The sequence below is a fragment of the Lepus europaeus genome, chromosome 3 (genome assembly GCF_033115175.1).
Source record: "Lepus europaeus isolate LE1 chromosome 3, mLepTim1.pri, whole genome shotgun sequence".
Lineage (NCBI taxonomy): Eukaryota > Metazoa > Chordata > Mammalia > Lagomorpha > Leporidae > Lepus > Lepus europaeus.
Genome location: NC_084829.1, coordinates 150,871,698 through 150,888,402, shown reverse-complemented (window position 1 = coordinate 150,888,402; position 16,705 = coordinate 150,871,698). Strand labels below are relative to the sequence as shown.

At 46.2% G+C, this 16,705-nt stretch overlaps 1 protein-coding gene across 2 annotated transcripts in view; it reads left to right on the top strand.

Moving 5' to 3' along the window:
* The window catches only part of KATNA1 (katanin catalytic subunit A1), a 39,967-nt gene extending 24,134 nt beyond the window's left edge, over positions 1 to 15,833 (top strand). For both annotated transcript variants that reach the window (XM_062186909.1, XM_062186908.1), the window contains 7 exons: positions 1,859 to 1,980; positions 3,369 to 3,474; positions 4,233 to 4,391; positions 9,358 to 9,484; positions 12,994 to 13,128; positions 13,450 to 13,576; positions 15,483 to 15,833. In XM_062186909.1, the coding sequence (XP_062042893.1) occupies positions 1,859 to 1,980; positions 3,369 to 3,474; positions 4,233 to 4,391; positions 9,358 to 9,484; positions 12,994 to 13,128; positions 13,450 to 13,576; positions 15,483 to 15,681 (975 nt within the window). In that variant the 3' untranslated portion in view covers positions 15,682 to 15,833. The remainder of the gene's footprint in view (positions 1 to 1,858; positions 1,981 to 3,368; positions 3,475 to 4,232; positions 4,392 to 9,357; positions 9,485 to 12,993; positions 13,129 to 13,449; positions 13,577 to 15,482) is intronic.
* The last annotated feature ends 872 nt before the right edge of the window (positions 15,834 to 16,705 follow it).

Sequence of the window (16,705 nt, the reverse complement as noted above, 5' to 3'; positions counted from 1 at the left end):
CTGAGGTGTTTGAGTAGAATGGAGTGTTGTTGCTGTAAGTTCTCTCTCACAAGGACTTGTACCAGCACCCATATGGGAAGCCAGCGCTGCAGGGGCAGCTTTACCCTGGCCCCGTGACTGAGCTTTTGTAGCTCTGTCTCTCCTTTCTGCCTAGCTTGGGTTCGTTTTGCTTTGCCCATCAGGGTTGTGTTCTGGGAGAAAAGAAAGCGCTGAGCAGAGCCTTCTGTTTGTGTCTTCCTTGGTGCACATTATGTGTCCCTGATAGAGACAGTCTTCTTTATGTTCCTCATAGTTGCTAGCATAGAACAGATAGTTTACACTGCCCAAAGTTTGTAACAGGGCTGGGTCAGGAACTAGGAATTCTATCCAGGTGTCCCACATGGGTGGCAAGAATTCAACTACTTGGGCCATCACCGGCTGCCTTACGGGCCATGTTAGCAGAAAGCTAGTATCGGGGAGAGGGGCTGGTGTGGAGCAGTGGGTTAAGCCACTGATTCTGGAATGCCAGCATCCCATGTGAATGTCAGTTTGAATCCCAATCCAGCTCCCTGCCAATACACCTGGGAACACAGCAGAAGATGGCCCAAGTAGTTGGACACCCGCCACCTATGTGGGAGTCTTGGATGTAGTTCCAGGCTCCTGGCTTCAGCCTGGCCCAGCCACAGCCATTATGGCCATTTGGGTAGTGAACCAGCAGATGGAAGATACCTCCCCACTCATCACACCCTCCTTCCCCGTCTTTCCCTCTTTCTTACTCTGCCTTTTAAATAATTAAATAAGGGGCCAGCGCTGTGGCGTAGCAGGTTAACGCCCTGGCCTGAAGCACCGGCATCCTATATGGACACCCATTCATGTTCAGGCTGCTCCACTTCTGTTGCAGCTCTCTGCTATGGCCTGGGATAGCAGTAGAAGATGGCCCAAGTCCGTGGGCCCCTGCACCTGTGTGAGAAGACCCAGAGGAGGCTCCTGGCTCCTGGCTTCGGATCGGCGCAGCTCCGGCCATTGCAGCCAATTGGGAAATGAAAGTGAATCATCAGATGGAAGACCTCTCTCTCTGCCTCTCCCAGGTCTCCCATGTGGGTGCAGGGGCCCAAGCACCCAGGCCATCCTCCACTGCTTTCCTAGGCACGCTAGCAGGGAGCCAGATCTGAAGTGGAGCAGCCTGCGGGACTTGAACTGCCAGCATCATAGGCAGTGGTGTAACATCTACACCACAGTGCGAGCCCCATCACCGTATCTTTCATCACAGGGATTATCAAATACCCAGCTCACAACAGTGGCTAGTTACTGAAGGGAGATAGAAGTCTTAATGTAGGGACTGTGAACTGTTTCAGGCTGGCAGCTTACTGTGTGTTTCTCTCACAGTGTCTTGTGAATTTGCCATGATGCCCTGGGCACTGCAGTAAAGGTTGGGAACTGGCCCTAATGACCATCATCACAGAGCATGAGAGGAGTCTCACCTAAGGCCTAAGGAGTCTTCAGGAGGGTCATGGGAGTAGTGAGAAGGGCTGCTTTTAGGAGCACTGATGAGAACCAAGTAGGTAGCTAAAGACTGAGCTGGAGCCTTGCTAAATAAACTATATGCCCTTGATCTCGTCTTCTTGAAAGTGTTGAGATAAATGTCACATACCTGATACTCACTAGTCACCACAGTCAATCTATGAATTGTTTGATGCTAGCCACATATGCATGGTCTTTTTGTTACTTTAACTCTTGTCATACATTTAGCTAAAAATGAAAATTGAGTATAAAACTGATGTTGATAGAGAAAGATGACTTAGAGTCTTTGTTGCTATTCTTATCACTTGTTTTATTGGTATTTGAATCAATCAAAATCTCTTTTTTTTCCCTCATGTAGAACAAATCTCCTGCAGCAATTACAGAACCAGAAACAAATAAATTTGATAGTACTGGATATGATAAGGACTTAGTGGAAGCTCTGGAAAGAGATATAATTTCTCAGAATCCCAATGTTCGATGGTAAGTCCCATTACAATAAAATAATTCAATGTTTATAATACTCTTTGGAACAGAAAATGAAGCAGATGTGGGAATTCCCTGAAGATTGTCCCTGGGCAAGAACAAGAATGTATGCACTATGAGCAGGACATAAATGAAAAAGTGTACTTTGCTTCAGCATGTACCAAATTTTTGTGTGAGTTTTTTAATAAATAAATTATATACAAAATGAGGGGGCCGATGCTATGGCGTAGTGGGTATGCGTAAAACACTGCCTGCAGTGCTGGCAACCCATATGGTCGCTGGTTCAAGCCCCAGCTGCTCCACTTCCAATCACAGCAGAGGCTGTGGCCTGGGAAAGTGGTAGATGATGCCCAAGTCCTTGTACCCCTGCACCTGTGAGAGAGACCTGGACGAAGCTCCTAGCTCCTGGCTTCAGATCAGCACAGCTCCGGCCATTGCGGCCAATTGGGGAGTGAGCCAGTGGATGGAAGACTCTCTCTGCCTCATCTTCTGTCTCTGTGTAACTCTGACTTTCAAATAAATAAATATTTTTTTAAAAATGAGAATAAGAAATTTCATGATCTTTCTGAGACACATAGTGGTGAAAAGGCAATGCTTGTAATGCATGGATGTTATGTATTATCTGTAATATCGTATGGATGTTGATTTTATTTCCTACTTTATTAATATTTCTAATCAAAAATTGTATTTTAATGATACAATAAGAGAACTATTGATTTTGGGGGGAAAAGATTTGTAGTTTTTCACTATAAATTATAAAATCTCACTTTCCCACCATGTTAGATACGTTCTATTACATATTTTCTGGTTGAACCTTGGTGATTATTTCGATAGTTTTGGGTAATATGTAAGTTTTTCGTAGTTGATATTTATACAATGAAGATATGTTTTCATTTGCCATGTGTACCAGTAGTTGTAGAGTTCTAATGGTAGGGATGACCTCGCTGTAGTCTTGATGTTGCTCTGTAACTTTGGTGTCTTCCCCATAATAGAGTTGGGGCCAAAGCAGCAGTCTGGTAGTCTGTTCTACTTTATGCCCTCTTTATTTATTTATTTTTTTAGTGGCTCATTGCTGCTAAGTCATGCAGCTTATGGAATGAGCACTATAAGAGAAGGAATTCCAAGTGAGATCGTATAATACTACTTCAGAGTGGGCCCACAGACCTGTTCCCTCTTGAGCCAGGCTGAAAACCAGTTCTGCCTCAGAATGAAGACGTTGGTTGGCAGGGCGGGCCTTTACAGTGTGCTGTGCACTCGTGCCCAGAGAGAGGCTTGGCGTTTCGTCAGCAGTGTGAAATCTTGTGCTTCCCGTGGTTCTCAAGAGGGGGTACATGGAGTTCACTATGTAATCTAAGGGGCTGTTGATAAAATGTCCTCTTTTTCAGGGATGATATTGCCGATTTAGTAGAAGCTAAAAAGTTGCTTAAGGAAGCTGTGGTGTTACCAATGTGGATGCCAGAATTCTTTAAGGGCATTCGGAGACCATGGAAAGTAAGTTTATTACTGTCACTTCATCATCAAAGTGAGTCACAGTACACTGCTGGAGAGAGCCAGTATTAATCTATGTTGAGGAAGTGCAGGGAGAAGAGGGAGTAAAAAAAACTTTAAATTAAAAGGTGTATATTATATTATTCAAAATTTTGCTTAGAATTTAAACTGTTGCAGGGTTCCCAGAATAAGCAGTAGCTGCAGTGTGATCTTGGGAAGTTACTGCACAGCAGAGTTGAATGAGCTCATTTGCCAGTGTGCCTCGTTAGCCAGTGCAGATTGGAGTTGTCCTGGAGAAACCAGAAGTGTATGCACTTTAATGAGTACTTTTTAAGGTCATGGGCTAATCTGAAAGAGACTCAAAAAGTTTCTTGGATTTGAAAAATGTGCTATTGGATAACTCTGCACTGACTGATCTTAAAAATCCTTCAAAGACTAAGTGGTACAGAATTATAGACAAAGTTTGTGTAAGCTATTTGAGAATAATAACCTAATTTGCCTGAACATGAAATATATGTAGATACTAATGATTATCTGTCTTACAATATTAATATTATAACTACTGCTTCTCATCTCTGAGTTCCAAATCTTTAATAATGTGATTATCTTTCTTTTGTAATGGAAAAAGTAAGTTTGTGTTAAAATAGCCTTCTGCTTATCTGTTTGTCTTAATATATAAATTGGTTGAAATTTGATACTTAGTAATGAAATTCTCGTGAAGTAGAACAGTAGCAATGCTTACAGTATTATATTCCCAATAGGGAGTACTGATGGTTGGCCCACCCGGCACAGGAAAGACCCTCCTTGCTAAAGCAGTAGCTACAGAATGCAAGACAACATTCTTCAACGTCTCTTCATCAACTCTGACTTCCAAATACAGAGGAGAGTCCGAGAAGCTTGTCCGTCTTCTGTTTGAAATGGTGAATGTTTGAGACAGCTCTAATGGTTCTTACCTCTGAAAGGGGAGAGAGTGAGTTGTAACTACCTCCAGTGTGCTGGGAAGCAGGCAGGATGACGTTCTGCCCAGGATGCCATGCCTGTGCTCTTGAAACTGGCATCCTTGACAAACATGAGCAGCTTGAGTTTCTTCCTCCTTTCCGCCAGAAGTGGACTCCTGTCTGTTGGTTTATTGATCACTCACGTTATGGGATCAGCATTACTAATGTACTATGATTCTGAAATTGTGTGCTTTAAAATCAGTAGGCTGGGAGCAGGCGCCATGGCTCACTTGGTTAATCCTCCATCTGCAGTGCCAGCATCCCATATGGGTGCTGGGTTCTAGTCCCGGTTGCTCCTCTTCCAGTCCAGCTCTCTGCTGTGGCCAGGGAGGGCAGTGGAGGGTGGCCCAAGTGCTTGGGTCCTTACGCCCACATGGGAGACCTGGAAGAAGCACCTGGCTCCTGGCTCCTGGCTTCGGATCAGCCATTTGGGGAGTGAACCAATGGAAGGAAGACCTTTCTCTCTGTCTCTCTCTCTCTCTCTCTCACTATCTATAACTCTACCTGTCAAGTAAATTAAAAAAAAAAAAAAAATCAGTAGGCTTAGTTCCTACATTATAATAAATACAGTATTTTAGCAATACTGCTAAAAGGTGAGCATCATAAGTAGTTGTGGTAATTCAACACGTTCTGTTAGACTTTAATGATTACTTCAGTCTGCCTCTAAGAAATAGTGTAGTTATATGTAAAAGGACAGAGACTATTACGTGGATACTGACAAAGATGTGAATTATTGGTTATAGTAAGCAAAACTGAGATGCCTGTGCTAATATTCCAGACCTTCCTTCTTAAGCTCAGAATAAAAGGAGACTAAAGTTTTCACAATTTCAGGTTATCCATTTTCTGAAAAAGCTTTTTACTATTTCACTTCCCATTTTCTTTCAACAATTCTTAACCCATAAGGCAAATTGTCACACGTTCTTAATAGCATGTTAGTAGTCTATTGCACAGTAGGTATCTGATAGAGGATCTCTTAGATTTTCAGAAGATAGTTTGTCCATTACTGGAAATAAAACTACATTGTTAGGGCTGGTGCTGTGGCGTAGTGAGCTAAGCCTCTGCCTGCAGCACTGGCATCCCGTATAGGCACCAGTTCTAGTCCCAGCGGCTCCTCTTCTGATCCAGCTCTCTGCTGTGGCCTGGGAAAGCAGTAGAAGATGTCTCAAGTGCTTGGGCCCTTGCACTCATGTGGGAGACCCAGAAGAAGCTCCTGGCTTTTGATTGGCCCAGTTCCAGCTGTTGTGGCCATTTGGGGACTGAACCAGCGTATGGAAGACCTTTTTCCGTTTCCCTTCCTCTCTCTGTAACTCTACCTCTCACATAAATAAATAAATAATCTTCAAACAAACAAACATAAACCACATTGTCAATATTCCGGAATAACTAGGCCTTTGGAAAAGCAAAAAAGCTAAATAGAGTGAATGGTTAAGTGTAGGTTCTTGAGTCACATGACCTGGATTCAACTCCCACCTCAGTCACTTTCCTGTCTGGTGAGCTGCGGGCAGATTCCTCCTTTTCCCATCCTCAATTGCTTTATCCAAGAGGGCCTACAGTAACATCTAGAAGTTGAACAAGCTAATGTGTGTAAGTTGCTTAATTCAAAACCTGACTCAATAAACATCAGCTGTTACTGTTGATAAATTTTCTAATGTAGGATTTATATTTAAGAATACTAAGTCGTTTTCTGCTATGGAAGACTTTTTTTTTTTTTTTTAGGATTTATTTATTTATTTGAAAGTCAGCTACGCAGAGAGAGAGAGAGAGAGAGAATCTTCGATCCAATGGTTCACTCCCCAATTGGCTACAGTGGCGGGAGCTGCACCGATCTGAAGCCAGGAGCTTCCTCCAGGCCTCCCACGCAGGTGCAGGGGCCCAAGCACTTGGGACATCTTGTACTGCGTTCCCAGGCCATAGCAGAGAGCTGGATCAGAAGTAGAGCAACTGGGACATGAACTAGCAACCATACGGGATGCCAGCGCCTCAGTCCAGGGCGTTAACCCACTGTGCCACAGCGCCAGTCCAGGAGACTTATTTTACTTACTTGAAAGTCAGAGTTACACAGAGAGAGAAGGGAAAGCAGAGAGAGGGAGAGGTCTTCCATCTGCTGGCTCACTCCCCAACTGGCCACAACTGCTGGAGCTATGCCGATCTGAAGCCAGGAGCTAGGAGCTTCCTCTGGGTCTCCCACTCGGGTGCAGGGGCCCAAGAACTTGGGCCATCTTCTACTGCTTTCCCAGGTAGTAGAGAGCTGCAACAGAAGTGGAGCAGCCAGGACTCGAACTAGCGCCCATATGGGATGCTGGCGCTTCAGGCCAGGGTATTAACCTGCTATGCCACAGCACCAAGGGCCTATATTTTAAGATGACTTTAATTTGATGAAAATATAGGTCTAGGACTGTTCATGTAATGTGATAAGTACATACAAAAAACTTATTTAATTTTTACTGTACTGTCAAGAACTTTTACTTTTTAAAGATGTACCCATTTATTTGAAAGGCAGAGTTAGTACAATCTTCCATCTGCTGGTTGACTCTCCAAATGTCTGCAATGCCCAGGGCTGGGCCAGCTGAAGAAAAACTTGGTTGGGGGGTATCTGGCACAGCAGTTACTCAGACACCATTTGAGAAACTCACATCCCACATCGGTGTGCCTGGGCTCAGTCCCTGTTGTGCTTCGGGTTCAGGTTTCCTGCCTATGTGCACCCTGGGTGGCAGCAAGTGACAGCTGCAGTGTTCGGAGCCGCTCCACATATATGGGAGACCTGGGTGGACTTCCTGGCCCTGGCTTCAGCCTGGCCCCACCCTAGCTATTGCCAGCATTGGGGGAATTAAGTCAGTGGATGGGAATTCTCTCTGCCTTTCTGCCTTTCGGAATAACAACAACAACAAATCACAAAAACAAATCCCCCTTGGGACACAGAAATTAAATTTGTGATTGACCAGAACTTGAATGCTCTTTAATAGTAAAGTGGAAAAAATGGCAGTTAGAATTTCTTAGAGGGGCAGCCACTTTGGCACAGTGGTTAAGACACTGCATCAGGGGGCTGGCGCTGTGGCGTAGCTGGTGAAGCAGCCATCTGCAGTGCCAGCATCCTGTATGGACGCTGAGTCCAGTCCTGGCTGCTCCACTTCTGATTCAGCTCCCTGCTAATGTGCCTGGGAAAACAGTGTAGGATGGCCCTAGTGCTTGGGCCCCTGTACCCAAGTGGGAGTCTGGGAAAGAAACTCCTGGATCCTGGCTTTGGGTTGGCCCAGCTCTGGCTGTTGAGGCCATTTGGGGAGTGAACCAGCAGATGGGAAATCTCTCTGTAATTCTGCCTTTCAAATAAGTAAATCTTAAAATAAGATACTACATAGGATGCCTGCATCCCAGGAGTACCTGTGCATAAGTCCCAGCTCTGTTTCTGGTTCCACCTTCCTGTTAATGTACATCCTGGGAGGTAGCAGGTGATGACTCAAGTACTTTGGTCCCTGCCACCCACGTGAGAGATCTGAATTGAATTCCTGGCTTTGGCCTGTCCCAGCCTTAGCTGGTAGGGGCATTTGCAGTGTGAACTAGTGAATTGGAGATTGGTTTCTGCATTTCAAATATAGTAAATAAAAAGAATTTCTTGGAGGCAGCCTGTATGATTTTATTTAAGGTAATGTTTTTTTAACCATTTTTATAGAAGTTTAGAATACCAGCTAGTATCTGTAAATGTTATCCCACCATGGTTACCCATATTATACAGTGCACAGAATAATCTGTATAGAGGATAATCTTGAATTTACATCAAAGATTCACTTATTGAAAAATCAAAAATATATTTGAATAGCTAAGTCTGCATTAGAAGCTCTATTTTGGGGCTGGTGTTGTGGTGTACCAGATTAAGCTGCTGCCTGCAGTGCTGGCAGCCCATATAGGCAATGGTTCGTGTCCTGGTTGCTCCACTTCTGATCCAGCTCCCTGCTAATGTGCCTGGGAAAGCAGCAGAGCATGGCCCAAGGGCTTGGGCCCGTGTACCCACAAAACCTAGAAGCAGCTCCTGGCTTCAGCTTGGCCCTGCCTTGGCAGTCTTTTGGGGAGTGAACCAGTGGATGGAAGGTCTCTCTCTCTCTCTCTCTCTCTCTCTGTCCCTCTAATTCTTTCAAGTAAATAAATCTTTTTTTTTGACAGGCAGAGTGGACAGTGAGAGAGAGACAGAGAGAAAGGTCTTCCTTTTTGCCGTTGGTTCACCCTCCAATGGCCGCCGCGGTAGGCGTGCTGCGGCCGGCGCACCGCGCTGTTCCGATGGCAGGAGCCAGGTGCTTCTCCTGGTCTCCCATAGGGTGCAGGGCCCAAGCACTTGGGCCATCCTCCACTGCCTTCCCGGGCCACAGCAGAGAGCTGGCCTGGAAGAGGGGCAACCGGGACAGGATCGGTGCCCCGACCGGGACTAGAACCCGGTGTGCCGGCGCCGCAAGGCGGAGGATTAGCCTACTGAGCCGCGGCGCCGGCTAAATAAATAAATCTTAAAAAATATACTTATTATATGCTAGTCCAAATCCATCCCCCCCCCCCCCCCATATTAGGGCAAGAGAATGATGCATAGAATGGCAGCCTCCTCATGTATTTTCTGATAGGTGACTCATGGCCGCAGTGGCCAGAGCTGGGCCAATCTGAAACCAGGAGCCTCTTCCACATCTCCCATGTGGGTGCAGGGGCCTAGGTGCCTGGGCTATCTTCCAAATGCATTAGCAGAGAGCTGGATCGGAAGTGGAACAGCCAGGACTCAAACTAGTGCCCACATGGGATGCTGGCGCTGGTGCCACAGATGGCAGCTTAACCCACTACACCACAGCGCCAGCCCCACTTGTAGGTTATTTTAAAAGGAAACAAAAACTTAGTGTTGCATGGTTTCTTCCTTTAGGCTCGATTTTATTCTCCAGCCACCATATTTATTGATGAGATAGATTCCATTTGTAGTCGCAGGGGGACCTCTGAAGAACACGAAGCAAGCAGAAGGGTGAAAGCAGAGCTGCTGGTGCAGATGGATGGTACGTACACGGGCTGGCCGGGCGGGGCTCGTGCCGCCCTGGCGGGTCAGCTCTCCTCACAACATCCCAGCTCCGAGGCTTCTAAGGCAGTTCCTCATTCCACGTGCATCAAAGGGGGCTGGCGCACAGTGCCCGCACACACGGTTCTAAATTTAGTACCTGCCAGTGGCAACCTGTCAGAAATAGTGACCATCTCCAGGGCACCTTTTGACATATATAGTGATCTCTTTTCTTCGCCATGGTGAAACAGAAATAAATACAAATAAAGCAGCCTTGATTTTGTATCTTTTGAAAAATACTTTAATAGGTAGCTTTTTATTTTCTTAAAAAATTCATTATTGGGCCGGCGCCGCGGCTCACTAGGCTAATCCTCCGCCTTGCGGCGCCGGCACACCGGGTTCTAGTCCCGGTCGGGGCACCGGATTCTGTCCCGGTTGCCCCTCTTCCAGGCCAGCTCTCTGCTGTGGCCAGGGAGTGCAGTGGAGGATGGCCCAAGTGCTTGGGCCCTGAACCCGCATGGAAGACCAGGATAAGCCCCTGGCTCCTGCCATCAGAACAGTGTGGTGTGCCGGTCGCAGCGCGCCAACCGCGGTGGCTATTGGAGGGTGAACCAACGGCAAAAGGAAGACCTTTCTCTCTGTCTCTCTCTCTCTCACTGTCCACTCTGCCTGTCCAAAAAAAAAAAAAAGTTAAAAAAAAAAAAATTCATTATTGGCCTGCGCTGTGGCTTAACAGGCTAATCCTCCGCCTTGCGGCGCTGGCACACTGGGTTCTAGTCCTGGTCGGGGCGCCAGATTCTGTCCCGGTTGCCCCTCTTCCAGGCCAGCTCTCTGCTGTGGCCCGGGAAGGCAGTGGAGGATGGCCCAAGTGCTTGGGCCCTGCACCCGCATGGGAGACCAGGAGAAGTACCTGGCTCCTGGTTTCGGATCAGCGCGATGCGCCGGCCGCAGCGGCCATTGGAGGGTGAACCAACGGCAAAAAGGAAGACCTTTCTCTCTGTCTCTCTCTCTCTCACTATCCACTCTGCCTGTCAAAAAAAAAAAAAAATCATTATTTATTTATTTGAGTTACAAAGAAAGAGGGAGAGACATAGAGAAAGAGATCTTCAGTCCCGCTGTTTCACTCCCCAGATGACTTCATCAGCCAGAGCTGGGCCAGGCAAGAAGCCAGGAGTCAGGAGCTTCATCCAGGTCTCCCACATGGGTGCAGGGACCCAAGCACTTGGGCCGTCTTCTGCTGCTTTTCCCAGGCCATTAGCAGGGAACTGGATGGGAAGTGGTGCAGCCAGGACATGAACTGGTACCCATGGGTGATGCTGGCATTGCAGGTAGTGACTTTTACCCTCTATGCCACAACGCCAGCCTCAATGATGAAATCCATTGTGAGCCATAGTTTTAGCATATCACAGAAACCAGATTCTTTTTTTTTTTTTTTTAAGATTTATTTATTTATTTTAAAGAGTTACATAGAGAAAGAGGCAGAGAGAGGTCTTCCAATCCATTGGTTCACTCCCCATTTGGCTGCAATGGCCAGAGCTGCGCTGATCTGAAGCCAGGAGCCTCCTCTGGGTCTTCCCACAGATGCAGGGGCCCAAGGACTTGGGCCATCCTCCACTGCTTTCCCAGGCCATAGTAGAGAGCTGGATCGGAAGTGGAGCCGCCGGGACTCAAACCAGCACCTATATGGGATGCCGGCATTGCAGGCAGTGGTTTACCTGCTATGCCAGAGCTCCAGCCCCTCAATTTTCTTAGGTTACAATATCATACAAAAGGGAGCTTAAAAAAGTTCATGGAAAATTCATTCAGGTTATCTTTTTTTTTTAAATATTTATTTTATTTATTTGAAAAACGAGAGTTACAGAGAGAGGTCCTCCATCCGCTAGCTCACTCCTCAGATGGCCACAGCTGCGCAGATCCAAAGCCAGGAGTTTCCTCCGGGTCTCCCACACGGGTGCAGGGGCCCAAGGACTTGGGCCATCTTCCACTGCTTTCCCAGGCCATGAAAGAGCTGGACCAGAAGAGCAGCAGCCAGGACAAGAACTGGCGCCCATATGGGATGCCGGTGCTTCAGGCCTGGGCTTCAACCTGCTGCACCACAGTGCCAGCCCCTAGGTTATGTATATATTTTTTTAAGATTTATTTATTTGAAAGAGTTACACAGAGAAAGAAGGAGAGGCAGAGGGGTCTTCCAATCCATTGGTTCACTCCCCAATTGGCCGCAATGGCCATAGCTGCGCCAATCTGAAGCCAGGAGCCAGGAGCTTCTTCCAGGTCTCCCACGCAGTTGCAGGGACCCAAGGACTTGGGCCATCTTCTACAGCTTTCCCAGGCCATAGCAGAGAGCTGGATTGGAAGTGGAGCAGCTGGGACTAGAACCGGCACCCATATGGGATGCAGCGCTTCAGGCCAGGGCGTTAACCCACTTCGCCACAGTGCTGGCCCTGCCCCTAGGTTATCTTTTAATTTCATATTCTGTGAACAGTTGTGTCTTTTTTAAGATTTATTTACTTATTTATTTGAAAGTCACAGTTACACAGAGAAGAGGCAGAGAGAGATGTCTTCCATCTGCTGACTCACTCCCCAAGCGGCTGCAAGGTCTAGAGTTGTGCAAATCCGAAGCCAGGAGGGTTACAGAGCAAGGTAGAGCCAGAGAGCCCGGGCTTGGGGGGGGAGGGGTCTTCCAGCCGATGGATCACTCCCCAATTGGCTGCAACACTGGAGCTGCGCCGATCTGAAGGCAAGAACCAGGAGCTTCCTCCGGGTCTCCCACGAGGGTGCCCAGCGCCAGCCCACCCTCTGTGAACTTTTTTTTTTTTTTTGACAGGCAGAGTGGTCCGTGAGAGAGACAGAGACAGAGAGAAAGGTCTTTTTTACCGTTGGTTCATCCTCCAATGACTGCCGCAGCCAGCGCGCTGCAGCTGGCGCACCACGCTGATCCGAAGCCGGGAGCCAGGTGCTTCTCCTGGTCTCCCACGCGGGTGCAGGGCCCAAGCACTTGGGCCATCCTCCACTGCCCTCCCGGGCCACAGCAGAGAGCTGGACTGGAAGAGGGGCAACCAGGACAGAATCCGGTGCCCTGACCGGGACTAGAACCCGGTGTGCCGGTGCCGCAAGGCGGAGGATTAGCCTATTGAGCCGTGGTGCCGGCTAAACTTTTAAAATGTATTTATTTAAGAAGCCAAGAAAGAGCTACCATTGCTGGTGGGTTGCAGGAACTCAGCTACTTGATCCATCACTGCTCACTCCCAGGATCTCCTTTAGCAGGAAGCTGGAATCCAGAGCCAGATCTGGGAATTGAACCCATACCCGTATAGGAATTGCAGGCATCATTACCGTCAGGCTAGCTAACTGTAAATGTGCCCCCCGACCAGCTGCGGACAGTTGGCTTTCTAAGTCTTAAGGGGCTTGTAAACTATACTACTGTAATTGTTGTACTAAATACCTGATGATTTTTAAATAGCTGAACTTTATTTTGCATCATTTTATTTTCTCCCCTTACTCTTCTTTTAGGTGTTGGAGGTGCTTCTGAAAATGATGACCCTTCCAAAATGGTTATGGTTCTGGCAGCCACTAATTTTCCCTGGGACATAGATGAGGCTTTAAGACGACGTCTTGAAAAGCGCATCTATATTCCTTTACCATCAGGTGTGTTCATTTCTATCTTATCGGGAGAGCTCCTGTTAATCCTCAGCTTGTTTTGCTTAATTTAGTGTTTGGTATAAAGTAGCTGTCCTTAAACAGGTAAGAAAGGCAAGCTGTCTTCCCTCATTTTACTACTTTGGCTCTATCTAGAGCCAGGAAGCCTTTATACTAAATATTAAAAATTCAGTGAGGAATGGCTCTTGAAATTTCAAGCAAATCAGCTTTTAAGAACTGGAAAATAACTCCTCATACAAAGCAGAGGAGAGAAAACAACACACTGTTTTTATGTTGAAGGCTTACATTTTTAAATGTTTCTACCATTAGCAAAAGGCAGGGAGGAGCTATTACGAATAAGTCTGCGTGAGCTGGAATTGGCTGATGATGTTGACCTTGCAAGTATAGCCGAAAAAATGGAAGGTTATTCAGGTGCGGACATTACCAATGTGTGCAGGTATGTATCATTTCGGAAGCATAGGTTTTTGTGGGTATATACTTCTGTGACGCGTTTCTGGCAAATTAGATAGATGAAGAGTCGAGATCCACACCGCAGTCTGTAGTCGGGTCATGAAAGTTAACTGTGAGCAGGTGTTAGTGTGATATTCGGGGATCTTTCATGGCCGTGAAGTCTGTAGTATATCTGGAAGCTACAAGTGCAAGAAACTAATGTGAGAACAATTTGGAAAATGTGGAAAATCAGTAATTCTCTTAGATTTTAAGTTATTGGTGCGTACTGTAATATAGGAAATGACTGTAACAACCACATTGATTTGGCCTACCCGGGACAGTCTCGTTTTCAGTTAACGTATCCTAAATGTGACAGGTAAAACGATTTAGTAGGCTTCATCCTAATCTGAGGTATTGGCTCAGATTAGCAAGGGGCTTGACTGCACTGGTTTTTCTCTCAAGACAGGATACCACAGAAGAGTTACCAGGATTAGCAATAACATGTGTACATAAAGCAGCTGTACAACACATTCGTGGAAGACAGTAGCAAAAGTAAATCTGGGACAAGTGTTTGGACTTGCAGTTAAGATGCTCGTTAAGATGGCCACGTTCCATCTCAAAGTGTCTGAGTTTGATTCCCAGCTCCCAACTTCACCTTCCTGCTAATGAAGACTGGGGAGGCAGCAGTGAGGGCCCAGGTGATGGGGTGAAGGCCTAGGTCGACTTCCTGCCCTAGGCTTTCCTTGCAGGCATTTGGGGAGTGAACCAGTGCCTGGCAGCTCCATTGGTCTCTCTGCCTCTCACGTGTTTATTTTGATGCCAAAAAATGTTGAGACCCAGGCATATAAGTGGTCTTCAAAAAGTTTATGAATTAAGAACACCATGCACGGATTTGAAAGTTTAGCCTCTGGCACAGGCATTTAGCCTGGCATTTAAGATGCCCACATCCGCTGTCAGAGTACCTGCGTTTGAAAACCAGCTCCAGCTCCTGATTCCAGCTTCCTGCTAACGCAGAGCCCTGAGAGGCAGCACTGAAGGCCCAAGTAATTGAGTTCCTGCCGCTCACATGGGAGACCTGGGTTGCATTCCCAAGCTCCCACCTTTGCCCCAGCCCACCAGCCCTGGCCACTGTGAGCAAATGAGGAGTAAATCAGCAGATGGGAGCTCTGTAGTTTTTTGCATCAAATTTAGCATTTCTTAACTTCACTTTTCCATGAAGTTTTTGAAGTGCCCTTGTACTAGAGTCTGAAGTTTCTCTAATAGAGCAGGAAAGGAGAAACCTCCTTCCTTGATGATCTGGCTTTCACGCTCCCTGGAGAAAATAATTTTCTACTAACAGGTGGTCTTTTGTCTTTGTGATGCTTACTCCTGATTTCAGTAAACACTTGTAATGAAATTCACTTGCTAGCTTCTTTATTGCACCTTTTCTCCTTGGGCTTTATGCTAATTAATTACTTAAATTGATTAGAATCCTCCTCATTTCATCCTGGAAGACTTAACTGCTAAAACACAACTCAGAGCAGGCCTTGTATTCCAATATACAATTCTGAGCAATACACATATGTAAATATGAAAGATTTCAAAATCTTACTTGAGAGACAGACAGATTCACTCCTCAGATGCTCACAATGGCTATGGCTGGGCTGGGCTGGGCTGGAGCCAGGAGCTCCACCCAGGTCTCCCATCTGCGTGGCAGGAACCTCACTGAGCCATTGCTGCTGCCTTCCACCATCTGCATAGTAGGAAGCTAGAGTCAGGAGCTCTAAGTGTGGCCCAGGTACTGCAGCGGAGCACACGGGCGTCTGAACATCTGCCCCTTTAATAGGATCTCAGCTGGAGCATTTTACAGTGCATGCATTGAGAATTCTTCCATCTCGTCAAAACAATAATTTGTGATTTTAACTTACAACTAGGGATGCATCCTTGATGGCAATGAGAAGGCGTATTGAAGGTCTGACTCCAGAAGAAATCCGGAATCTTTCAAGAGAAGAAATGCACATGCCTACAACTATGGAAGATTTTGAAATGGCTTTAAAAAAGGTTTCTAAGTCAGTGTCGGCTGCAGACATTGAAAGATACGAGAAATGGATATTTGAGTTTGGATCATGCTAAATTCTCACATGTACATTGTGAGAAATCTGCCTTAAGTCTTTGAAAAATAATTAAATGTAGTATTTCATTGCACTGAGTGCTATATTTTTTTAAACTTTCATAATGATAAGATTTAAAAAAAAAGATTCTGAATAAAGGCAATTTTTTTAAGCTGAAAATTTGTTTTAATTTTTCATTGCCTGATTTCTCTTCCAGTGGCTAAAATACTGCAGCACAAATATTGTTAATTAATTAGCTTGGAAAACAGTCTGGCTTTATTCCTCTAAGTATAGCATCTTCTCTCCCACAGTGAGCTGCCGTTATTTCTTCCAGGGAGTACAGTAATGCTGGCTCCAGCTCCTAGGTAAGCCAGTGGGCAGCTGAAAACTCTGGAACGTTTTACACGAGTAGTGAATAAGGCTCCGTCCATGCCCCATATGTGCCTCCTTCCCACCTGCTCTCAGCACACTTTCCCTCCTCTTCTGATCAACCTCATTTTACTGTGTATTTTGAGAGGAAAATACAATCTTGTCTGCTTTATTCTATCCACATAAAATGGCTGTGCTGTAGGCATGTAGGTGTTTTTAAGCCAATGCTGCTCATTGTACTCCAATCAGACTCATTAGCTCATTCACTGAAGGTACTACCTTAACTAAAATAGTTAATGGTAAAAAACAAAATTTATAAAAGTTAGTGGTTTAAAATTTTAGTTAGGATTTCCACTTACAATTACTTACAGAAAATAGCTGGGGCTGGCATTGTAGCACAGGTCAAGCTGCCACTTGTGACACTGGCATCCCATTTGAGTGCTGACACGGGTCCCAGCTGCTCCACTTCCGATCTAGCTCCCTGCTAATGCAGCTGGGAAAGCAGCAGAGGATGGCCCACATGCTCGGGCCTTGCACTCATGTGGGAGACCCGGAAGAAGCTCCAGGCTTCTGACTTCAGCCTGGCCCAGCCCTGGCTGTTGTAGCTATTTGGAGAGTGAACCAGCAGAGGAGAATCTCACTTTCTCCCTCTTGTCTCCCGCTCTCCCTTTCAACTC